This window comes from Ascaphus truei, chromosome 7 (assembly GCF_040206685.1).
Source record: "Ascaphus truei isolate aAscTru1 chromosome 7, aAscTru1.hap1, whole genome shotgun sequence".
Lineage (NCBI taxonomy): Eukaryota > Metazoa > Chordata > Amphibia > Anura > Ascaphidae > Ascaphus > Ascaphus truei.
In genome coordinates this window covers 96,429,009-96,455,356 of record NC_134489.1, presented here as the reverse complement: position 1 = coordinate 96,455,356, position 26,348 = coordinate 96,429,009, and the positions used below count along the sequence as shown (strand labels likewise).

General features: G+C 43.3%; 1 protein-coding gene across 4 annotated transcripts in view; it reads right to left on the bottom strand.

Moving 5' to 3' along the window:
- Positions 1-24,130, bottom strand: part of DARS1 (aspartyl-tRNA synthetase 1) — a 59,989-nt gene extending 35,859 nt beyond the window's left edge. The window contains exons 1-6 of one of the 4 annotated variants that reach the window (XM_075609494.1): positions 23,971-24,130; positions 11,455-11,551; positions 10,991-11,017; positions 8,493-8,550; positions 5,740-5,832; positions 1,434-1,536 (exon numbers count right to left, since the gene is read on the bottom strand). In XM_075609494.1, coding sequence (XP_075465609.1) covers positions 1,434-1,536; positions 5,740-5,832; positions 8,493-8,550; positions 10,991-11,017; positions 11,455-11,551; positions 23,971-23,993 — 401 coding nt within the window. In that variant the 5' untranslated portion in view covers positions 23,994-24,130. Of the gene's footprint in view, positions 1-1,433; positions 1,537-5,739; positions 5,833-8,492; positions 8,551-10,990; positions 11,018-11,454; positions 11,553-23,970 lie in introns of those variants that run through there. The other 3 variants (XM_075609495.1, XM_075609496.1, XM_075609497.1) reach the window with 3 other exon arrangements.
- Between the last annotated feature and the right edge of the window lie 2,218 nt (positions 24,131-26,348).

The following is a 26,348-nucleotide window of genomic DNA, read 5'->3' as shown; positions in this document are numbered from 1 at the left end:
CTTTATCTATCTATTATTAGGACTCAAGATCTAATAACATTTATGTGAAAATACTAAGGAGTTCACAAACCTTTTCTTGCCCCTATACATTGTTGATGTCCGTCCCTCGCTCTACCCATACAATACATACATACACACCCAAAGGTAATACAGCTACACTCTGCACTGGCGCCATCAAGCACCATGCAAAATGGCTCCACCCTCTTTACCCAACTGACCACCACTTTGAGGGCCAATTTTGGGACACTGGCAGATTGTACATGACAGAGTTAACTAAAGATTTACTAAAACATGCTATTTGGATTCGATTTAAAAGCAGACAAATTGGCTGTGATGGTTGCAAAAGCGCATGCGTAACAATGTAACTGTATGTGAATGCTCTCCTATGGTAGGCTAATAAAAAGGATCACATCCATCATTTGCATGAAACAATACATTACACAAGGATATTAGCATGTGACTAGACTGACAAAACTCAATTCCTTAAAACTGCTGCGCCACATCTATGTTTAGAAGAGACTGCCCATTGTATGTCTTTATTTATATAGCGCCATTAATGTACATAGCGCTTCACAGTAGTAATACACGTGGTAATTGACCATGGTTCCAAAAGTCTATGACTATCGTCAAACAGGTTGTGTCATCTACCGCACTACGATTATAAAATTGTACATGCTCAATAAAAGTCAACAATAGGTTTTAACCTCCATAAGGATCATGCTTTTTCATCATGGAGGTGTGTTCCAGGTATACAAAATGTGATTGCTTTTCAGGCCTGTAAATTGTACTCTGCACTGCGTAAGGGATCTCATCCATACAACTAAAAATTATTACCATGGCATTTCAGTTTGCAAACAAGCTCGCTGGAAATCAGCATGCTTCATACAGGAAATAAAAGTTCACGAGGCAAACAAGAGATCAGACATACAAATAATTTCATTGATGGAAAGAACCAGATAAGGAGAATGAACTTCCTCCCTTTATACCAATATTCAGTGTGCATTAGCAAAAGATATATGTTCGTTAGCAGTGGTCTGAGAATCCTCTTCCTGGCCAGCTAAGAGTCCCAATGACTGCCAGTTACGGGGGACTAACGAATATGGCAAATCTACATACACACAAAAACCTCGAGCCCCCTCACTCCACTGGGACTGCCAGGCTTTTTGTTCCGAGTCTGAGAGCAATGTGGTCTGTTGCTGGATAGTCTGCCGCTTCAGCAACTCCCAATGAATTTCAGGCCTGGTCTCCATTTATAGCTATTGTGAGCGGAATGTATTCAGTGCAATAGTGAAGTGACCATTTTAAACTACTACTTTTTCCCCCCCTTCAACAAACGGCGCATTGAGGAGAATGTGTGAAAATGGCCCCAGCCCTTTGCAGACTTGGTTCCCACCATTGTTTACTCTGACAACAGGATATAATTGCTTACTTACTTGGCAGCAAACTTAACCATCTGCTTGCTAGCACGGTCTCCCACCGCCACCAGGGCCTGGACGTTGAACTGCTGCTGACGTAGGACTAAGAAGCACTGCTTTCCTGAACACACAAGGGAAATACAGGTGTAATGGGCACTTGTGCAGCCTTTCATGTTAGAGTCGCAAACATTTCCCCAGCCCTCGTAATAACACACAAACGCACAACCCATGAATAACATTGGTATAACTGGCACAACGTGCTCAAGTGCAGAACATTAAAATGCAAACACAACGGGCAATGTGCTATATTAATTTTACATTCAAATCAATAGTCTGTGGTTCACCTTCATAGTATAAAAACAGTTGCAATTAACCTTTTTTTGGCACGCGAGTCCAAGAGACGTGCTTCAAGCAGCTGCCAGCTGGGGCCAAATATGGAGCTCAGCTGAGCTGGAAAACCAACAGCTCCCATTAACCCTGACACGTATTACTTATTGTATGCCCAGTAATGGAAAACAAACTGTGGCCAAGGAAGTGAGCTTTCCACTCAGGATGCTGAAGCCTGAGCCACAAGGAACCTCGAGGCAGCACCCGGAGTGGAGACCTCACTTTTTGGCCAGTCCGTTATTGGGCATACACTATTTGAAGGCAGTATTGCCTGTATTGTTATTTACAAGCAGTGCTGGATATGTGCTTCATGAGGGCTCGAGTAGAAAATTGTAAGGTTTGGACATGATAAAAGTTAATTTCAAGATGAAGACATTCCATACTATTCTATTCCATTCCCATTTCTACAAGACAAAGAAATTGTACCTTACTTTTGTGTATTCTACGGGCTAACACGGGACTATCCACTATTTGTGTCACTTTTACAAGGCAATTGAATTCCCATAAAAAAATATGCTACCTTCTATTTACCATACATTTCTCTGCAACATATGTAAATCAGAAACAGTGCTGGGTTTCCAGAAAGTATAAGTAAATAAAATATTATTTGTGCCAGGGGCATTCTTTATCATTATTTGAACGTACAAGGGTTTTTATTTAACCGTTTCCATCAATAACAAAAAAGGTGATATAAACTGAACAGTAATCATTTGTAAAAGGTTTCTGATATGTTCTTAAATCACTTAGCAGAGCTGACAATCGCCAATGATAGACGCCCTTATAATCAGTTGTTAGGCAATTGTTCTCCGGGCTGGTAAAATGCAAGAATGTTTATTTTGAGAGCTTAGAATAACATGCCATTCTGAAAATGTTCACCGCACCCCAACAATACATTATGTTTGTAAGGCTGGCAAACACTGGTAGAGCTGAGCTAAGAAATATTGTACATGTGGTTTGCAGCTGTATGCTCTGGTACACACAAAGCAGTCCCTCCACCTTCTGTCCCATTAATTAACTCAGGTGTATGAGCTGACACAGTTGTTGATTTAATTGTATATGGTGCCAAGCCGCAGCACAGACACGTGCATACTAATATTGTAGTTTACATTGGGATACTGACCCAGTCCATATGTAACCAGAGAAATCCAAAGTGACACCTGTGTAGCCACTTGAGAAATTAAGCAGAGGATATGGCTACTATTTGCATTTCAGCCCCATTGGCATTGCAAGGGGTTGAAGCACAACATCAATCGATATCAGTTCCTCATCCTTCAATGCAGCAAACATCATGAAATATGGTCAGGGGCCATTTGTTCGAGCAGTGTCCTAAAGAAAAGGTTTCCACTGCTCTTCGAGTTCCTTCAGGACATCACCATTTATCTTCTCCCTCCATCCCCGTAACAATTTAATTTAGTAATCATCAATAGATTCTCTGCATACGTGTAGTGCAGAGCTGGGTCACATCTGTCCCTGTGCCACGGTATAATGCCTGGGCAACGGTATAATGCCTGTGCCACGGTATAATGCCTGTGCCACGGTATAATGCCTGGGCCCACATGCGCGTTCCAGATTGCAGGCAGCAGGTCGGGGAAAGGTTTTATTTTTTGTACAACATACCTTAGTAATAATAGGGTTTTCTAAAATTCACATGGGATGAATGTGAAACTGAGGGACCAAGGAGCAATCCTCCGCTTCTCCTGCAGTCTCTCTCATACTGCGGACCAGGTTCTGACTATTTTTCTAACTTCCCCAGAATCTTACACAGGGGTGAAGGGGGAAGAAAAAATACACCCCAATGTGAAAATGTAAGTTCAATGGTCCTTCTTGCTGTCAAACCCCAGTGCTGTTCACTGTAGCTTATTATAACTTTATTGGCTTAATGTGATAATATAGCTCATACATTTAGTTATACACATGATTTTTAAGACCCTAACAGATCCCTTATGCAGATGTACTGTCACGTAACGGAGAGGTTTGTACGGTCTTTGAGTTCTTGTGCAACTACATGTATGGAGAATGCTCATGTTGGGCCATATAACAACTTGCAACAAACCAACACTTCTCTAAGACCAAAACAACTGCTAGAAATACGCACCGACCAAGGAAAAGTACAAAAGAAATGATGAAACGGTGGAGAACAAGAGGAGCTGGAAATCGCTGGTGAAAATTGAACGGCTGCTTTGAAGATATCCATGCGCTAATAATATAACCATGGGGTGGACAACTCCAGTCCTCAAGGGCCACCAACAGGTCAGGATATCAGGATATCCCTGCTTCAGCACAGGTGGCTCAAATCAGTAGCTGCGTCTTTGACTGACTGACTTTGGCTCTTTGACTGAGCCACCTGTGCTGAAGCAGGGATATCCTGAAAACCTAAGCTGTTGGTGGCCCTTGAGGACTGGACTTGCCCACCCCTGACATAACCCATTCACTAACAGAGAGAGGTGCTCTTTTCCTGGTTCTTTCAACAGTAAAAGTCAAATCCAATGGAATGTAAGAGGACAACAAATAAAATACTGACGGAAATAACATTCTCTAACAAAGCTGGCGACATTGACACAGTTGATCATGCTATCCTGCTTAACAAACTCCAGAGCTCTGGAATAGGGAAGCATGCTTTAAACTGGTTTCAGTCCTACCTTCCAGGAAGATCCCAACATGTGTCCATCTCAGGCTCTAACTCCAACCCCCTGGATATCACCTGTGGTGTCCCGCAAGGCTCTGTTCTGGGGCCCCTACTCTTCTCAGTGTTCATTAATGATCTTCCCACAGCTTGTAAGGAAGCCTCAATACACATGTATGCAGACGACACAATCCTATATGCACACAGCCAGAGCCTCTCTGACCTGCAACACATACTTCAGTCTGACTTTTTGAGACTCGTAAACTGGATTTCCCAAAACAAACTGTTTTTAAACACTGACAAGACTATAACAATGGTATTTGGGACCAAGACTAAATTTTTAAAGCTTCCAGTGACTGAGCTCCTGATTAGAACCAACGCTAACACCATCCTAACCCCTGTCACTAGTTTTAAATACCTGGGCTTATGGTTTGACTCCCACTTAACATTCGGGATGCACATTGATACCCTGACAACCAAGACCTATGCCAAACTAGGGGTACTTTAGAGGAACAAATCCTCCCTAAGTCTCCTGGTCAGAAAGCGTATCGCACAGCAGATGCTAATGCCAATTATTGACTATGGAGACATAGTATATGGCTCAGCACCTCAAACCCACCTTGGCAAACTTGACACCCTCTACAACTCAATTTGTCGTTTTGTTCTCCAATGCAACTACAACACACATCACTGCGAAATGCTCAAAGAACTAGATTGGTCATCACTAGAGTCTAGGCGCAAAGTTCACCTTTCCTGTCTTACCTTTAAATTCTTCATGGGCAAGCTACCCAGCTACCTGAACAAGCTCCTCACCCCTACCACACGCAGCACTTATCATCTGAGATCAGACTCCAAAAGACTGTTTCATGGTCCCAAGGCTCAACAAAGTATCCGGACGTTCCTCCTTCTCCTACCATGCACCCCAAAACTGGAACAACCTACCAGAGACTCTCACATCCACCACCAGTTTAAGTTCTTTCAAATCTAAGGCTGTCTCACACTTTAATCTGGTCTGTAACTGTTTCATACGCCCATAATATATATTTTCTTTAACTATGCACGCAATGTCCTGTATATAATGTATACCCTGTTCATTTATGTAACGGTATTTGTAACCATGTATTATTTGTTTTACTCTGTGCCCAGGACATACTTGAAAACGAGAGGTAACTCTCAATGTATTACTTCCTGGTTCTAAATATTTTATAAATAAATTGCTGCATTCCCTCACTATTTTCCTAGTGAACACGGTGTGATAGAATCCCGCTGGTCTCAGTCCGAGCTTAGCAAAGACACGTGGAAGGCTGTGCTTACCCTTTGCTCTGCTGGTATGAACTCTGGCACGAACCCAGACAACTTCATCCGCTTTCTCTACGGTCAGGTCCTTCACTCTCACTAAAACCCTCTCTGGTGAAGAAGAGCAAGACAAGACATCACCACAGATACATTTAATGTCGGCACACGTGGCAATTTCTGACCTGATTTTGACACACTAAACCTGCACTGTGATTGGCCAGTGTCCCTTGGGGATAAAGTAAAAAGATACCCACAATGCAGCATTCACCATCATTTATTAACATTGGAAGAAGGTTTTAGCTTTTCAGACTTGGGTTTTTAAAAACATATTAACCTTATTTCCCATTTCCACTCTGGTCACCAGCCCTCTGGTAGTTTTCTATTTGAGAGAGATATTGATGTAAAAACAGTTTTTTTTTTTAGAGAGACAGAAAAATATCCGTCAACATGATTTTCTAAAAAATGGCTTTATAATCCCGATTAACAATGTTCTACTAGCGATGACCGCCCTGCTCACTCTTAATGGCGTCTAGAAATCAATATATCATTAGAATACTATGGTGTATGGTTCTCTTTATAATCCCGCCCTGATTAGAACCAGCACCTAAATAGCCCCTAAGAAAAACCGGTGTCTTCTGTGGTATTGGTTATTGTGCTTTTCCCCACACAGCAACGTTTTTATACAGAAATTTACACAGATAATAAATATTCCATAATGTATGAAACAAACATGACTGATTTGTGGCTAAGGGCTTTCAGTTTGCATTAGTTACAATATATGACCTTTGTGTAACTGCGCCATTAATTCCTGCGATTCCTTGACTAACACGCTGTTGTCCCCTCTGGCCACCAAGAAGTTAAACATAAACACACGGTTTAGTGAGAAACGGTTTGCAAAAGTGAAAGGTTTCAGCAGTGGAAATGATCTGCAAGACTCACACTTATAACTGTACACCGACAATTTCCCTTCTTTGAACTTCCCCCGCCATTTGTTGCAGTAATGATAGAGGTAGCTGTGCTGAAAACCTCAGATCACTCCTTGGCTTCTATTCAATATGCGGCCAAGCGTCTTCCCTGTGCTGGACAAGACTTTAATCCCGTGCACTGGAATGGAGCTGAACTCTTCTCCAGCATGGGGGAGACCTCTTCACAGGGATATTGAACATGCCTTTATGATGAATATTATGGGCCTTGTAAACTACAACACTGCATTAAATAAACTGGCCGTAGTGCGGGTAGAACAATCAGCGACATCACACCTTAAAGTAACATGCACAATGGTAGACACCTGGAGATACGATAAATACATTTGAAATCTTCATTATGACTTGCAAGAACAAGTAAGACATTTGTTGGGCAAATGAACCTGGAATTCCCCACCTATTAAAGTGTTTCAGCAGTTGCTGACTTTGCATGAAAGGGTCTGAACCAACTCTTTCTTGTACAATCAATCAGCGCTGGTTTCATGTATCAAAACGTCTACTGATTAGTTCCGTTGGTTTTGGAATCGTTCACCTCCAACATACTGTAATGCAGGAAGCATAACGGCCACTTATTAACGCCTTCACTACGGAGAATGCCTGCAGTGCACTCAATATATTATGTTTAAAGAGGAAATCCAGGCCGTGTTTTTTTTTTTTTAAATACAGGATTGAAGCATGGGGTCTCCGGAGCTGGACCCCATTCATTTTAGGTGCGGGCAGCCCTTGCTTCCGGAGATACTCACTTCCTCAGTGGGTGCCGGTAGCCACTCTAGGATTCACATGATGGCTGCTTTTCAAAGCTCCTGGGCCAATGGGAAGCCGTGATGTCATCCGGTGTAGTTTCCTATTGGGTCATGTGACACCGGCCTTTAAACTGGAGGCAATACCAGCACCCCCTTCAGAGGTAAGTATCTCCGGAAGCAAAGGGGGTCCCCGGAGCCGAGATTAACAGGGTTCAGCCCCGGACACCCCCTGCTTCAACCCTGTGCTCAAATATGAAAAGAAAACAGCTTGGGTGGCTCATTTAAGGTAGATGTAGTAACCCCGTCAGCGACTCTTAAAATTCATTATATTTAAACCTACATTTCCTAAGCCTTTAAATGCTGGAAGAACCTCCAATCAGTTAAAGAGTTTCTTGTGCTTCGCAAAGTTCCCCTTCATAGGTTGTTGTTTTTGTTTACTGAAGGAGTAGTTAAAGTATGGAACAGCACTCCAGCAGAAGTGGTTAGGGACAAACCGACTTAAAGAATTAAGATAATTCTCAGCATAATTCATAATATACAGTGCTATCAGGATATAATGCGTGACCAAGTAAAACAATGCAGGTACAGCAGCTCATAAACGCCACAAATACCCAATGATAAAAACATATATATATACTGCTGTGCAGTGCTAACAGAGAACACTACACAAAGTATAAAAAAGTACTAGTGGTGCAAGGACTTCCCCTGTAAGCCCAGAAGAATCAAAATCGGTCTCATCTCTGAGGCCTAGCTGGTGCTAGATCTTGAACAGGCCTTACAGCAGGGGAGCTCGACTCCCGTCCACAAGCTTCCCCCCCCCAACAGAGCAGGTTTCCAGGATATCCCTGCTTCAGCACAGGTGGCTCAATCAGTCCCTGCTTCAGTACATATGGCTCAGAGGCTCAGTCTTTGACTGAGCCAATGATTGAGCGACCTGTGCTGAAGCTGGGATATCCTAAAAACCTGACCTGTTGGGGGTGGGTGGGGAGGGGCGCGAGGACTGGAGATGAGCCCCCCTGCATTACAGCGCAGTTTCTTCACCTACCCGGTTTCTCTTGTGACTGGATCATGGTGGGCACGCCATACCGGTCTTTAGCAAAGTCCTGGGAAAACAACACGGGCATATTCATTATATCTCAACACCGTCTTTTAAAGGGAACACTGATCCACTACTTCCCCATCTAAAATCAAGAAACTTGGTATGCTCAAAATGTAGAACTTGTCTGATATATTTACACAATTTTTTGACTTTATTACGGTGCTGTGTATATGAACAGCTGATGAGAGGTCCATATGGGACCTGAAACGTTGTCTTTCCTCTGTTCTTGGCTGTCACATTAAATGGAGACTTGCGTTATGAACTTGTGAGTACAGCTCTACTTTGTATCTCTGTCTTAGAGGAGACCTGCACTTTGTACCTCTGTCTTAGAGGAGACCTGCACTTTGTACCTCTGTCTTAGAGGAGACCTGCACTTTGTACCTCTGTCTTAGAGGAGACCTGCACTTTGTACCTCTGTCTTAGAGGAGACCTGCACTTTGTACCTCTGTCTTAGAGGAGACCTGCACTTTGTACCTCTGTCTTAGAGGAGACCTGCACTTTGAAGAAATCGTTTGTCTCTTGCACAACAAACAGGATTATCCTCGCCCAGAAAGGTTTCCCCGCACTCTGGAATTACAGCTTGTATGTGACCAGCCATGCAAAAGCTGATACGATAGCACCAGCGCACTAACCTAAAAGCCGGCTTCAAAGCAAGAACGCTTTCTGTGCGAGGGATTTTTTTTTTACTTCTCTAACCTGGAAGTTCGGCCAGAGATGTGACATAACACCACCGTCTTGCAAACAGAGGCCCTCCCAGATTCAAGAAATATATACCTCCAATCTCACAGCCAGCGGCAGAACTGCTATTTGTGCAGCCGGTTATGCCTCTCTAGATCCCACCACCTTTAGGGGCCCATCCTCCATGTGCTGAAGTGCTGCTCCGGCACTAATTTTAGCAGCTGAAACAGCGTTCCTGCATTATTCAAGGCCTCCCTCTCACTCCGGGGTCCTACCTGTGGAGCAGTTGTGGTGTCCGGAGCCGACCCAGGTGGTGCCAACACGGAAGTCAGTCCCCACTGGAAGTTGGGCACAACTTCCGCAAATTGCCGCCTAGCACGGGCCCTCCATCGCCACCGCTCCACAGGTAGTGCCCCAGGAAGAGAGGGGGGCCTGCGGTTTAAACTTGCACCGGCGCCTGGTTCTGCTACTGCTCCCAGCACTTTCGGTTAACAAAAATAGTTCCCAGCACCGTCATTGCCATGTCAGGGCAGCCCCTTTCATCAGGTCCCAACAGTACCAATGTCACAATGTGTGCTTTGTATTTCCTCCATTGCACAGAGGAAAGGGGTAACAAAACAATGATATAGTCACTAGCATCGGATGCCTGACATGTATGCGGTGCCTCAGGGGTTAAAATGTAGAGGCACTATGTGTGTTGTTTGAGCTAGAATGCAGTTAAAAAAAAAGCAAACGTGACCTAAAAATTGTACACGTTAACCCCTGAGGCACTGCATACACGTCACGCATCCCATGCTATTGTCTATATCAGGGGTACGCAAACTTTTTGCCCTGCACCCCCTGCCTGCTCTCCCCCATTACCTTGTCTCAAGCGTCAAATTACACTACAGGGTAAAGTGACATCACGTGACCCCGCGGTGTCATTTGATGCCACGTTGCCATTTAACTGTGCATGCAATGTCTTGTATATAATGTATACCCTGTTAATTTATGTAACTGTATTTGTAACCATGTATTATTTGTCTTAACTCTGTGCCCAGAACATACTTGAAAACGAGAGGTAACTCTCAATGTATTACTTCCTGGTAAAATATTTTATAAATAAATAAATAAATAAATGGTGATGCGTCGCCCGAAGCCGTCCGAGTCAAGGTAAGGGACTTACAGAGGCCTCACACTGTCCCACGGCATTTCATTAAAATGCTTTGGGGGAAGAGCGCGGGGGCCTCTCTAAGCACCGGGCCCCCCCAAAAAAATCTTGCGTCTCCCAGTTTGCGCACCCCTGGCCTATATCATTGTTTTTGCTTTACTCTATGCAGTGGAGGAAATACAAAGGACACAGTATAGCATTGGTACTGTGGGTACGTGCTGAAGGGGCTGCCTCGACATGTTTAGGCCTAAAAAGATTGAACTAAATGACCTATACTTATGAGAAGAAAAAACATCGAAATTAATCAAATAATTTGGCATATCAGATGGGCATTGGGGCTTCATTGCTTACGGTTGTATATTTGAGGTCACTTCCCCAGAACCACAATTAAATATATAATACGGTGAGACTGGGTTTTGAGCTTGCTAATAGTGTGTGTGTCCAATTGTACGGTGCAGCGAAGAGCAGAAACTCTTGCGCACGCCTTCATAAAGCGCAGCAAAAACGATCAATATGTGAAACACGAACATCAAGGAGCAGAAACCAGGATAAAACGTTATATGTTTTGCATAGTTCAACAGACTCCTAAACAATATTAATGGACACGGGTGCTCACCTCTTCTTCTTCAGCTTGTTCAGATGCCTACATTAAAAATAAACACAACATTATTGTGGACACGGCTAGAAAAGCACACAAGGCACTGCAGTAACACAACTTTGGGGCACACACATGGCCATCCCTATAAACCAGGGGTGGGCAACTCCAGTCCGCAAGGGCCACCAACAAGTCAGGTTTTCAGGATATCCCTGCTTCAGCACAGGTGGCTCAGTTGAAGACTTATGCTGAAGCAGGATATCCTGAAAAGCTGACCTGTTGATGGCCTTGAAGACTGGAGTTGCCCACCCGTGCACCCCTGGGGCAGGGGGTGTGGGGGGGAGGGGTGTGAGGTGGAGGGAGAGGAATTCCCCTCCCAAACCTGATGCTTTGAAACATGACAGTCTGCCTGCGCAAATTGTTTTGCCTTTCTGCATCGTCTCTGTTTAACCCTTGCAGGGTTACAACATGCGCCAACTACTGACCACCTTGGCTTGTTTCTCCGCCTTCTTAGCAGCTTTCTCAGCTTCCTTCTGTTGCTTCTTGGCAGCTTTCTTGGACTGAGCCTGTTCCTCGGCCGTACTACAGGAGGAGGAAACAAAAGCAATAGTGAGGCCCGGCACACAGCGGCAAATAGGATATTAAAAGGTGACCTTGCCACTTCCACCGCTATTTATTGCACTTCCTATAGGAAGTTTTTAGTCAATGGGAAACTGGATACCCATTCATAGCCAGAGGGGCACTTATCCCCCTTTGTTGGATTTTCCCATCACAGCGACAAAATATTCACTGAATACCATTTTCCCCCCCTTCTTCTTCTTCTTCTTCTTCAAGAAAATATAAAAACAGGAAATTTCTGGGGAAATGTGCATGGCAATAACAAGCGTGGGATATTTCTTTTAACACTTACAGCCCGCACACACACACAGACATATCCTTTTTCAATTAGGATGCTGACAAGGATTTGGTTGATCTTGGAATATGGGGACCCCTTTCAGGCGATTTAGAGGCCGTGGAGGCTCTTGCACAAAATCAGGATATTGGGCATAGGGGCAATAATACAGTTTCAACTTCCCTATTTACGTAAAAATCATATGAGGTGACATACAGATGTTGCCCCCTAATTGGATAGGCCCTGCGGATACGTTTATTCGAAAAGGTGCTGAAAAAGCTTTTGAAATTCCAAACAGCTCCATATAACAAACTGGAGCGATTCCGCAGCTGCAGTATTCAAGGCTGAATAAGTGCGTTACTCAGACAATGCCCGGTAGTGGCATAACACCATGTGGTATATATCTATATTTTTCTTTAAAAAAAAAAATATTAATTAAAAAACACTTTAGAGTACTGCAAGAGAGGCTATGGGATACAGCATACAGCTATATTTGCATATTTGCTTTCCTGTGGAGGGTTTTTGTCACTTTTTTTACTCACCATAACTTAACTCAGTATTATGGTTTAGCCTATCCCATAGCCTCTCTTGCATTCCCAGTAAATCCAACCCCACACTGATGAGACCCATCAAGGTCGAAACAGCTGTCTGTGGGTGGTTTTCTGGGTATGCACCTTAACCCTGGCTATGCTCAAAGCTGTGACCATGCAGCAAGCTTAAGCCTATAGGGAACCATGTTAAAAATGGTTATTGAGGCAAAAAGTGACACTGTGTGCTCATTTGCATGTCATTTCCCAGAATCCATTGCTGCAGTGGAAGTGCTGTATGCTGGGTGATAATGGGGAAAGGCGGGGTTGCAGACCTGCCTAAGACATGTAGATGAGCATACAGATATATATATATATATATTTGCAACAACCAGCACTCACATGTCACAAGGTATCCAGATGCTAGTCCCATAAAAAATCAAATAGATGAGATATTACCAGATGGAGGTCCAGCAACAAAGAGACAGCACACCAGGGGTATATTCAAAGTAGTATGTATTGTAGAAACATACAGGCACCTTAGCCAACGTTTCGGTCTGCAGAGCCCTGAGGAAGGTCTCTCTCTGCAGACCGAAACGTTGGCTGAGGTGCCTGCATGCTTCTACAATACATACTACTTCTTTATTGCTGGACCTCCATCTGGTAATATTATATATATATATATATATATATATATATATATATATATATATATATATATATATATATATAGTAATAATATATATATATATATATATATATATATATATATATATATATATATATCTGGTAATAATATATATCTCACACATTTTACTGGCCAAGCAGGAATGCACACTTAAATGATCTTCTAAATATCCATGTGTGGTCATTTGCATGTAATTTCCCAGGATCCCTGGCTGCAGAGGAAGCATTGTATGCCAAGAGATAATGGTGAAAAGCAGGTCTGCAGACCTGTCTGAGACAATTTGAATGTGCTCACACGTGATATTTTTATTTGGTAAATATGTATTACTATTTCCACCAGCTAGCCTAGATCCTCCATTAAACCTAAAGTGCACCATTGGCACAGTATACATAAACTATTCGCGTAAACAATCTTCAGCGTTGATTAAACTAGCAACAATACTTCCCTCCAGGCGTGGAGAACCAAACTTCAGGATGATATCAGTACAGGAATGCCAAGTTTAGAGATCACAGACAAAAGAGATTTTAAAAGGAAATGCGCATGAGAACAGCAGCTGAGCTACAATCCCATAAGCCAGGAAAACTGCACAATTACAGTAACAGGTGTCGGTCCACTTCCAAGCCAATAGTAAAGGTCTGACTCGTGTGTGTCCCTGCCTACAGCTGGGTATTTGTGTTCAAGTTTTGCTACGCTGTGAATCATGGTTAATGATGCCAATCCTTTATTCCACAACATGCCACGGTGATGGTAAACACGTATTTTTTTATGACAAATTCACCCAACACTGCAGATCAAATCTCTGAGGAAGTTACAATGAAACTGCAGAAATCCAAACAATTAAAGCAGCACCCGTCCGAGCCGAATGTCACACAAATCGATGCTATGTTCTATTCTGGGACATAACTATAACAAGGCTAGTTTCTCAATGTCTGCAGCTGTCTACTTTGGCCTCATTGCAATGACTGGACAATCTGAAACGCTACTTTGTGCATATAAAAAGGTCATCAGCCTAATCACCGCTCCACGTGTTCTCAGCTTTGTCCACCGCATAGCTGCTCATCCAGGCTTCAACATATGGAACGGAGTAGAAATTGCCGACCCGAACTGAGCTCACCTGCAGCAGGTTGCTCTTCTGGAAACAAAAAGTTGTAACCCTTTTGCTGGCAGAGAGGCCTGCGTGATGCCATGAGCAAGGGTATTATGCGCTGGTCACCTACCTATTAATGTATCTGGAGTCCGCAAAATAATGAGGTTTGAATACACACATTACCCATGAGCCTTGATTTGCATTTTGCACCATTAATACTTCACCATTTTTCATGTGCAAATTAAATAGGACTAACGTGACTCATTTAAACTTTGTTGAAGCCAATCGATCTATATATCAAAAGAAGTTACTTGTGACACCGTATAACATGCAAATGTGATAGTGTGCTTTTATCACAGGTTTCAGCCTCGTTCCCAAAAGTGCTGGAATTTTCTTTTAATACAAACTGGGTGCATCATGAATACAATCTTTCTAACGGTTGCTCAAATCGCAGTATTTATAGCAAACTGATGAGAAAATATATACCGGAGAAAGAAAACAAATGCCAGTAATTCCCCGACAAGCTGTCGAAGCTGCAAAACCTCCCATATTTGCATAAGAACAAAGAGGTTTGGCCATTATATTTATCCATTTAATATTCCATCTTGGTTGTCTGGTAATACAGATTTCTAACAATGGACACAATGCTGAATATTTTATGGTCCTTCTTCATACTTGTGCCACCTGCTGCTCATTGACATCGAAATAGCAGTTACCAGAACCTTTGACCTTCAGGTAACCAATGTAACAATGGGTGTCATTCAGACTCTGGAGAGAATGTGCCTATTAATTATGGGATCAAAATTACTACCCAGCAACACATCTGGAAGTCAAGACTCAGCTGTGGGTAACTGGTGAGAATGGAGCAGGAGAAATGTATGGAACTTAAGTGCTTCACAGCATGGGGATTGAGACGAATCTACCCATCCATTCAACAGCCATAAATTATTCAACGGCTTCAAGTTCTCCAAGCTTCATCCTGGATTACCTTTCATTCCTGAACTCTCTATGTAAAAGGAAATGGTTTAATTGATTAAAGTCAAATATTCTGCTGTCATCAAAGTGCCATCTGTATAGTGGGAAAATGGCCATCTGCACTTGACTTCTAATTGCATTAACTCCCAAGAGAACATCCAGGGTATCTGAAGGTTCCTACAATGTGGTATTCAAAAGGAACTCCAGTACCAATAATGCGTGTACGTACGGGCTGTACACAGAACGATTTTTAAACATGTCTAGGGGAAAAAATTGTAGTGGCACTATGATCAATGTACGTAACATTCCATCACTCCCGTCTGCTGCTCATCTAAGGATACCGAAGGCTGCCGTCCCACCTACCTTTAGTTGGTCCAACAGCAGAGGGATACCCAATGTCAACCTGCGCTTGCATTTTTCAGGTAATAGTTTAGATGCCCATGTATGGTACTACCCAGTCACCCACACCAAAGTGGGAGAGCAGGCAGTTTTACAATGGCCATCAATTGTACTTTCCCCTTCTTCCACAGGTGTGGTAAAAGCACATTATTGTATTATAACGTTTTTATTTCAGCGTTTCTTTAGCAGTGATGAATCGCCAGTGCTGAAAGCCTATATTCTGCTAGATCAGGGGTGGGCAACCTACTTTTCAATGTAGCCACAGGTGTGGCGAATTAGAAGTGAAAATAGCCACACCATGTAAAAATTGAGGTATTATGTTGCGCATGTGAAAACAAGTTTATAAATTCTCAGGCCCGTTCTATAGTGTGTGCGCGCGTGCCTGTGCGAACGCGCGTGCACGTGACACATGCTTTTTGTGTGTATGCTGTGAGCGAGTGAGATACTGTGTACAGTGTGTACAGTGTGTACAGTGTGTACAGTGTGTACAGTGTGTACAGTGTGTACAGTGTGTACAGTGTGTGTTATAAATACGTTTGAAATAAATAAATTAATACTTTAATAAATTATTTATTAACATTGTACATGCGTACATACACACACATTTCAGCGGCGGTAGCAGCGCGAAATCTTTCTTTTCCTCCTCTTCCCCCGTCGGCTAGTTACACGCTCACTGCCGTGCGCACGCGCGGCACCATTATAGAAAGGCTGACTAACCTCAGCCAACTATAACTGCCGTGCGTGCGCACGGCGCAGCAAGCGCACGCACTATAAAACGGCCCTCAGACCGCAAACTCCTTCATCCTCTCACCCCCCATCATCCTCCTCTCACGCCACCACCACTACCATCACCATCATCATCCTCACCCCAATCATCATCATCTCATTTAATCCCCTCTCATCTCCCCCAGCACCCTTTCCTCTCCCAGCACCCCTGTCCAGCCCCCAGCACCCTTGTCCTCCCCCCAGCACCCTTGTCCTCCCCCCAGCACCCTTGTCCTCCCCCCAGCACCCTTGTCCTGCCCCCAGCACCCTTGATCTCCCCCAGCACCCTTGTCCTGCCCCCAGCACCCTTGTCCTGCCCCCAGCACCCTTGTCCTGCCCCCAGCACCCTTGTCCTGCCCCCAGCACCCTTGTCCTGCTCCCAGCACCCTTGTCCTGCCCCCAGCACCCTTGTCCTGCCCCCAGCACCCTTGTCCTGCCCCCAGCACCCTTGTCCTGCCCCCAGCACCCTTGTCCTGCCCCCAGCACCCTTGTCCTCCCCCCAGCCCCTTTCAGAAGTCCCCCTCCCCCATTCCTACCAGATCGCGGCACAGAGGCGATGGAGGCAGTGGTGGCGGGAGGGGGGGAGGAGGGAAGCGCAGCAGCACGTCAACTTCAGCTGGAGCCGACTCGGAGGGGAGCGCGGTAGCGCGTCAACTTCTGAAGCCGGCTCGGAGGGGAGGGAGCGCGCGCATTCGGAGCCCTGGAGCGGGCGCGCGCGTTACGTGCTGGAGCGCGTGCGCACGGCACGCATGTGCTGAAGCGGCCGGGGGTGAGGGAGGGGAGCGCGTCACACCGCTGGAGCGCGCTCCTTCCCTACCAGGGGAAGAGAAAGGGGGTGGGGGGGAGGGGGGCACACAAGAAGTCCTGGCGGCCCTGTTCGCCACAGTTTCAGTGCCAATTCGCCACAAGTGGCGAATGGCGACAGGGTTGCCCACCCTGGCGCAAGATCATCTAACTAAATTAAGACTTCCTGACTTCTATACAGAGTTAATTACCCTCATGTATATGGTACCAAGAAATGATGCCATAAATGACATAACCAATGTGGCATGGTGACACCTGGTTTAACATGTGCAGCAGCAGACATACACTTATTGAGCTCCAAGTTAAAATGGACATGAAGCAAAAAGTAACACTGCTCATTTGCATGTCATTTCCCAGAATCCCTGGCTGCAGTGGACGCACTGTATTCTGAGAGATAATGGGGAAGGGCAGGGTTGTGGACCTGTCTGAGACATGTGAATGTGCTCACACGTGGTATTTTTATTTGCTGTACAGTGTGCAGTGGAGGGTTTGCGTCACTTTTTTTACTCGCCATAACTTGATTTCTGTGTCCCACCCCATGTTATTTATTTGTTTTTTCTTATTTAAATTATATTGTCATTGTTTGAATCATATTTGGATTATGATTTATATTTTCACCACGGTTCGGTGTTAAGTTCCATAATGTATTTATTTTTGTTTATGTATTATGTACCCCTGTAGTCCCTGTCTGGTTTTTCTGTACCCCATTTAAAAACTGCAAATAAATAAAAAGTTAAAGAAAAAAAATGTAAAGAACAAAAGTACTTAAAATTTGGGGCCTAACCTGTATGTAAAAATAGGTGTCTGATAGATATTAGCTATCAATCCCCCATGAGAATAGGATTATCATATTAAACTGAAGGCTAATGTACACATGTTATACTTGAGTTGCAGCAAATGTGTGTGTCACACAGCATGGTACTAAACTTGAAATGTCGCACAAGCGTATTAACAAAATGACTGATATCTTGTATAACAAAGACATTCACCACATCAAGCTCAATTTGCATTGCGCAAAAATTCAATCTCAGTTGCTTGACCAGAATTACCATAACAATCTGAAAACCTTCTGATGCGAACGTCAATCAGTTTTAGCTTTCAATACTCAGAACACGCATGTCTAAAATAAAATAGGTTTACAATTCGATTTCAACAGAGGACCAATAACTGATAGCAATTGAAATTAAAAGGCAATGGAAAACCAACGTTTAAAGTGTCTCTCCTATTTCTGCGCATCCTCGCCTCTAATAAAAACTATATATTAGTACAAATTTCATAACATTCATATTGTAATTGTCACAGATACTCTTGACATAGCTACTAGGCACAATCTACACTGTATGCAATTCCAATATCCGTAGCTGCACCGGAATTCACCTTTTAAAAACACAGGGGGCACAGATGCTGAATTTTTAACGAACTGGCTTTTCTGCAATACGCTAAAAAAGTTCAGATTTATTTTTGACCAATTTTAACCCTTTGCGTGTTTGAGGGGCATGCAACACTTTGCTCTTGTTGGCCTCTCTGGCACTCAAAGGACAGATGCATAAGGGGTTAATTGGCTTGACGATTGCATGTTATGAAGACTCAATTTAATAATTGTGTACATGTCCGTTTGGTGGCAATGACAATTTATAATACAGTAGGAAAGCTGCTGGAAGCGTTTATTGTTATGAAGATATATTTAAAAAAAAAATACCTTAATTCATGTTTGTACAGATGTTACCTATTTTTAAAAGGTTTTATTTACATCTCTGAAAGGGGTTATTACTTTGTTTCCTTTGACCAAAGTACACCTATAAACAGCTATATCAGAGCATCAAATAAGAAAGGTTTAGGAAGAGGGAGTGTATTTAACATGCAGGACAGACAAGGAACAGAAGGTAAGGAAAATAATCCTCAAGTTCATAAAATATTTGCAACATTTTCAATAAACATTATTAAATGACTGACATAAAATAATAATCGTGTATTCATCATCACCAATATATATATATCCCATTAAACCCATCATTGCCATTAATTTACTTTGGTCTTAATTGCAACTGCACTTTTAACCCATGTTCTATGGGGAACTTGTCCAAAATAGTAGAGAGGTTCAATGAATTAGGATTTAGAATAGCACAGTTGAAAGCATTTCTGAATTGTTTTTGAAACACCCCCATGGCTAAAAGAAAGAATGTATATTATCTATGTAAATGAAGTGTACAGTTCATAAAAATTCTAGAGCAACGCTTGGGTTTGAAAGGAGACCGTGTCTCACAGATGGAGAACAGACAGTTTAGTCCATGCTGAGGTATGCATTATGGGCATGTATATTGACAGGAGCATGTGGATTTGTAACCCAGGAATGCAATACTGTCTCTATGCCACGGGTGGGCTACTCCAGTCCTCAAAGGCCACCAACAGGCCAGATTTTCAAGATATCCCTGCTTCAGCACAGGTGGCTCAACAGTGGCTCAGTCTGACTAAGACTCCTGTGCTAAAGCAGGGAGATCCTCAAAACCTGGCCTGTTGGTGGCCCCCGAGGACTGGAGTTGCCCACCCCTGCTCTATGCTGTGAAATCATCTTAACAGAAAGAATAAAGAGAGAAATAGATAGGAGCCTTTATTTTTTCTACCCATTTGTAAGGACATAGTATGCATATTCCAAACACAATGGAACAGACCCCCTTTTACCAGCTAGCAGAGATTGGCAAACATAAAGCAGCAGTACTGGCTAATGGATGTGTGTGTATTGTTCTGTGTGTACAATATGTGAGGTCTGCATTAACAGCAATTTATACACAATAAGGGTCTTTTCTATTTTGCATATGCAAATTGGCCTCTATATTTGCCAGGAATGTCCTTATTGATGCCAAGTTTCCATGGTATTCGTTTAGACCTGTGAGCGGCATACTGAAAAACACATTACCGGGTTACGTGTTGTATTAATTGCATTCATTTTCAGCAATTTGACAACTGGTGAAATATGAAAATGCAGTTGTGTTGTAAAAACTAGAGAGTTTAGCATTTTGCTGTTGTAGTTTTATGCAATTCTCACTGTCTCAACCCAAGAAAATCTTAGTGTTGAGTTTCACATGAAAAAGTTATGTCCTTTTGTACTTCTCTGCGCTTAGATCTTAAACAGTAAATGCTTTAAATGTTTGAAATATAAAGAAAAATAAAAGATAAAACATGAAAAAGCACCCCCCTCCCCCCTATTTTTGATTATTTTTTTGCTAGAACATAAAATTGCTGTTGCCTTTTACAAATATAGCAGGAAAGAGGCCTGGGTGATTTGATACTTAGCTTAAAGAAACTGAATTGCAGCCAACATCTCTACCTCTATTATACACTTCAGTTCTCATGCAGTCACCTCTGTGGTGGAATCCCAGCACCATAATTTAGGTACAGCTTTTTCAGTGATCCAGAAACAGAGAGGAAGAGAAATAAAATCCTATATTTATAGAGATATTTTTGTTAAAAAATTAAAATCTGCTAAATTTAAGAGGCTAGGCTGTAAACTTTTTATTTTATTAATAAAATGTCCTCTCTCCTGGTCACTCAACATGTGTTGTAACAGGTGCAGGCTAATTAGAAACGCCCATAAGTCTACGTGAACAGCCTCACTGCATCCTCAAGCAGAAGCAAACCCTAGAAAAGCAGCAATTAGCGAACACCCCTAAACAAATATAGCATAGCCAACATGTTGATATATAAAGTATAAGCATGAGTGCATTCTGAAACAGAACCAGGATGTGATATAATTCCAACATGTAGCTTAGCGAAGAAGCAGATAATTGCTTTAACATCGACTCGAACGTCTATTTGATATGAAGCTAAAAAGAAAGCTTTCAGTAAAGAGTAACACAATAGGACTGTGTATGTATCGAAATGGAAGAAGCTGATAAAACTTGCATATTAACCACAACAGAAACCGATTCATGAAGGCAGAAACTTTCAGCAGCTGAGATATGATGAGGGTGGTGACCACACTCAAGATGGCTCAATCCCCAAAACCCCATGCTACCCCGTCAGCTAATCAGTCAGACTAACTATTCTGCCCTTTCTCCTCCGTGTCACAAAGTCAGACTGTGCCACTTTGAGCACAAACATCAGACTGACTCCATGCGTATTGTCCTTCATCAGACTGATCTAGGAATGTAGACCATGCAGAAAGAAAGAGGGCTAATATCAGACGTGAGTAATCAGACAAACTTTCTGAGACAATAACAGAAATGGAGAGCTGTGGCTTGTGGTAAGACACTGGCCTCTGAAGTGGATTAAGAGCCAATGCAAACTCAAGGTGACCACAAAGCAAGTCACCATCATCCTTTGCCCCAACCTCTGCATTGCGATTGTGATATCTGCCGGGCAGTGATTCAGTCTGCCACTGTCGATCTATATATAGCTATTCTGAGCCGACAGGCAGACGGGTTACATAGCAAAACAATAACTATTAAAATTACAATAAGATAATATATTCAGTGTAATTCAAGATCTGATAATTGTTTCAGATGTTAAAATAAATATTATATATATTTCTACAATAGCAGCTTTCATTGCAACCAATGTAGTCTTACAGGAGAAAGCCACTGTAACTAACCTCCATTCTTTACACGATTGGACCTGGGGGTGGGAGGGGTTCTCCAGAGATGAACCACACTATTTTCAGCTCTGGGGACTCCCCAGTTCCAAAGATACTTCCAGGTGAAAATACCAGTATTACTTGATGGTTTTTAAAAGGGTATTTCAACGGAAGTCGAATTGGAAGTCACAAAACTATGAAATTGCAGCGTCCTATTGGCCGGAGATTTGGCAGCTACAGTATTTTGTTTACCAAGGGAGTTTTAAACCTAATAACTTCTCCGGTAAGTATCTTAGGAGGCAGGACGTCCCCGGAGCGAAAAATGGTGGGGTTTGGCTTAGGTGGACCCCCTATGGGGACTTTAAAAAAAAAAAAAGTGTAGGAGGAGGTTCCTCTTTTTCTTTATAAATAACTTAGTCCCGAGTTTTACCATGGGATGTCAGAAGCACCTTTATTAACCCTTTTCAGCAAACATACACCTATTACACACTGCATCATTTTAGCATATTTACCGTAATTGAAAACTGATATGTTTGTCAACGACTATTTTAACAAAAACCCTATTGATGATAGATTGCAGCGAACAGTTACCGCCCCATAATGCACTGCTGGTCTCCAAAGGGTTAATACATTCTGGAAATGTATGTATGTCTTTATTTATATAGCGCCATTAGTGTACATAGCGCTTCACGGTAGTAATACACGTGACAATCATATAAATAACAAATACTACAAATAACAGATCATGGGAATAAGTGCTTCAGTCATAAAAGTAACATTTCGTAAGAGGAGTCCCTGCTCCGAGGAGCTTACAATCTAATTGGTGGGGAGAACGTACAAAGAATGAAGTGTCTCTGATCTTTAATGCAACGCATCCTTGAATTGACAGTATACTGTTCCTCTCTGTCCCCTTGGCTTACGCTCCTTCAATTTTTATCCTGGAAAATGTCTCCCTAAAATTAAAATTGCGAAAGAATCTGCTAATTACACTACTATTTCTCTTGCAAATTGGACTAGTAGTCCGGCATTATGCGTCCGAGCTCAGTTTATAGAAGGCGAGCAGAGCTAAAAGCAGCAACATGATGCAATAAGACACCTGTCAAGTTTTACTTACTTGGAACTATTCTCTTAAGGGCAGTCAGTGTCGCCCACCCACTCATAGACTTCAGTGGGGTCATTTTCATGACATACACTCACTCCCACCCTAATACAACAAAACTGGCATAAGGGGTGCAAAGACGGGCAGTTGTGTCACGCATGCATAATGCACTGAATTACTCAGAGCTGACCACAGTTCAGTGTGCAGTCTGAAAATAGCAGCCAAGTACAGTGAGACACAGACTGCATGTCATCGATGGGTCACCAAATACAATATGTTTGCTATACACACACAAATTATATTACAATACAATGAACCACTGATTAGTGACAGGGAGGGTGAAAAATGCAGCATGACCCAATAGACTATATGTCACCTATGGGCGTTTACAAGGCAAAACGAATACAAAATCTTCTAGAACAAAGTGAATTCAAGAGCAGCCAGTGTATATATTTACATATGTAATACTCGTGCTCAAAGTGAAGAATACAGCAAACTGGATAAAAGCAGCGTATTTTAATATACTGCACCCAGGGGAGCCATCACTCAAACTACTATAGTAAATGCCTAAACTGAGCACATTTGTCGTGTTTAAACGTAGAAACATGGCGTGCACATTTGTAGGCACGGTGGCTGAAAAAGGGGTACACCAAGGCTGAAAAAAAGAGCAGCATGATGCAAGGCACTGCGGGTCACCCATTGGGTGCTGCTCACACAATGCACATATCTCTGCACTAATGAGCAGATACAGTACTTAGTGGCCATGTGTTTATGTAAAATGAAAGCAAGGCTGAAGAGCAGCAGCATGGTGCAATACACTGCATTTACTCACAGGAAATACCAGACAGATATATACATACACACATACAGTACACAGTGTGGGGATTTACGTCTGCGATGCATATGATGCTGGTTTGTTATAGAGACTCTGATAAACAGTCCTGTAAATGGCCAATTGGGGCCAAAATCATTAAGTTTTTAATAGCAACAAAAAAACAAACAGCATTTTAATGTGAAATTACTGGGTTTGTAATCAGTGAGACTGAAGTGTATGAGGCTGCTGATAACACACACACACACACACACACACACACACACACACACACACACACACACACACACAGTGTAAAAGCAGGTCTGGGCGTGTGACCCCATTAGCTGCAGGGGGTTAATGCGCACTCCCCCCCCGGCCTACCCTTTGTTCTCCTCCTTAGTCATGGTGACCGGGGCTGGGTGGACAGATGTCACGGAGGCCGAGTCCTGCGCTGCCGGCCGCGTGCACAGCGAGAGTGGGGGAAGGGACTCACTGCAACACGCTGCCTCAAAGTGTGGGCAGAGTGCAACGTTACCGGTCCGGCAGGGAACACAGGGAACCGCACTACAGTTCCTGGTAGGACAGGTTCCCCCTCATCAGTAGAACTGTGACTTCCTTTCTGTGCATCTCCCTTTTGGGGCTCACGGATCTGTGTTAGCGGCCATCTCACTGACGTACACTGAACCTTCACACTTTGAAGACATCTTTCCATTGAAATGTCATTTGTGTTGGTTAAGAAATGGGCGTTTCATTTGGTCCCTTGCAAGCCTACACATAAGCCTAAAATAACCAGTGGGTCAGAGGGGTGAGAATTGGGCAACGTCGGCCACGAAAAATAAAATGTGTGCGTTCGCTTCATCGCTGAGGGAGAGGTTCACCAAGGCGTGTTACTTAACGTTTCAAGGCAATGGTAGTCAACGCCAGATCTGGTGCGTTGACCCACAAAAGAACTTGGTGAATATTCCCATACATTTTGTAGACTCGCACTGATTTGGAGTCGGTCTCCCTGATTTGGAGTCGGTCTCTCTGATTTGGAGTCGGTCTCTCTGATTTGGAGTCGGTCTCCCTGATTTGGAGTCGGTCTCCCTGATTTGGATTCGGTCTCTCTCTGATTTGGATTCGGTCTCTCTGATTTGGAGTCCGTCTCCCTGATTTGGAGTCTGTCTCCCTGATTTGGAGTCTGTCTCCCTGATTTGGAGTCTGTCTCCCTGATTTGGAGTCCGTCTCCCTGATTTGGAGTCCGTCTCCCTGATTTGGAGTCCGTCTCCCTGATTTGGAGTCCGTCTCCCTGATTTGGAGTCGGTCTCTCTGATTTGGAGTCTGTCTCTCTGATTTGGAGTCTGTCTCTCTGATTTGGAGTCGGTCTCTCTGATTTGGAGTCGGTCTCTCTGATTTGGAGTCGGTCTCTCTGATTTGGAGTCGGTCTCCCTGATTTGGAGTCGGTCTCCCTGATTTGGAGTCGGTCTCCCTGATTTGGATTCGGTCTCTCTCTGATTTGGAGTCGGTCTCCCTGATTTGGAGTCGGTCCGAGTCGGTCTCCCTGATTTGGAGTCGGCCTCTCTGATTTAGAGTCGGTGTTACTGATTTTTTAACATCAGCATCTCATAGACTTCAATGGAGTCTCCGGTCTGAAAATAATATTTTTCCATTAAAATGACATTTGTAGACCCAAATCTGCCAACTCACACTGATGTTGTTTCTTGAACGTTGTCACCTTTGTATGGTCCCTAAAAAACAGGCCCTGAATACGTATCTCCAGTGCTGCAGGCGGTGTTCCCATCCCATCCACTCTTCACAGCATATTGCATACGGTTCTATATTTGCACGATGACGACAAACATTGGTGCCCTAATAGCGCCTTCAGCGACTTTGATGGAAAATATCCAATTACTTTCAATGGAGATTTATTTCTGTGATGTATATGGTGCTGTTTTCAGTTTTGTCCCAGCTTGCTGGAGTTAGGGAGCCCTATCTAGGTGGCACCTACAGAGGCCAAGTATGTGGTGCTGCCCCTGAACTAAACACTGTTACATTAGTGGGCCCGGTGGCAAAAAGGGTTACAGCTCTCATTATTTATCTAACCAGCAAGTGATCATCTAAACCAGGGGTGGCCAACTCCAGTCTTCAAGGGCCATCAACAGGGTAGGTTTTTAGGATATCCCTGCTTCAGCCCAGGTGGCTCAATCAGTGGCTTAGTTATTGAGCCACCTGTGCTGAAGCAGGGGTATCCTTAAAGCCTGGCCTGTTGGTGGCCCTTGAGGACTGGAGTTGGCTACTCCTGATCTAAAAGGTCTAATGATAGTGTTACCTCAATGTAACTCAAGGCCGTGCACCGCCAATGTACTGATCACAGTGTAAGATTAACATCAGCTTCTGCAGCCATCTGAAGAAGTAATCAACATTCTTCCAGCAGATGTAAAAAAAAGGCTGAGAGAAGTGTCCCGGAAGTCTAATTAGCAATGGATACCGGCTACAGAAGGTGATCATAGAGGCCTTGAGATCCCAGTTCACAGCGATAAACAAGCAGCTAGGCAACAACCAAAAAAACATGTATCATTTATCATCACCTCTAACAGCTTTATTTGTAAGACCACCTGCTGGGGTGAAGAAGCAGCCTCTCACCTTCTAGGCTCGAAAGGTTTTTCAGATCATTGATCCGAGAAAATGCTGGTGATTGTGGCTAACTATTTCTGCCATTGCTGTATTTTACTGTTGATCTTTTTTCACACTGAGATTTTGACCCAAATATGATTCTGTTG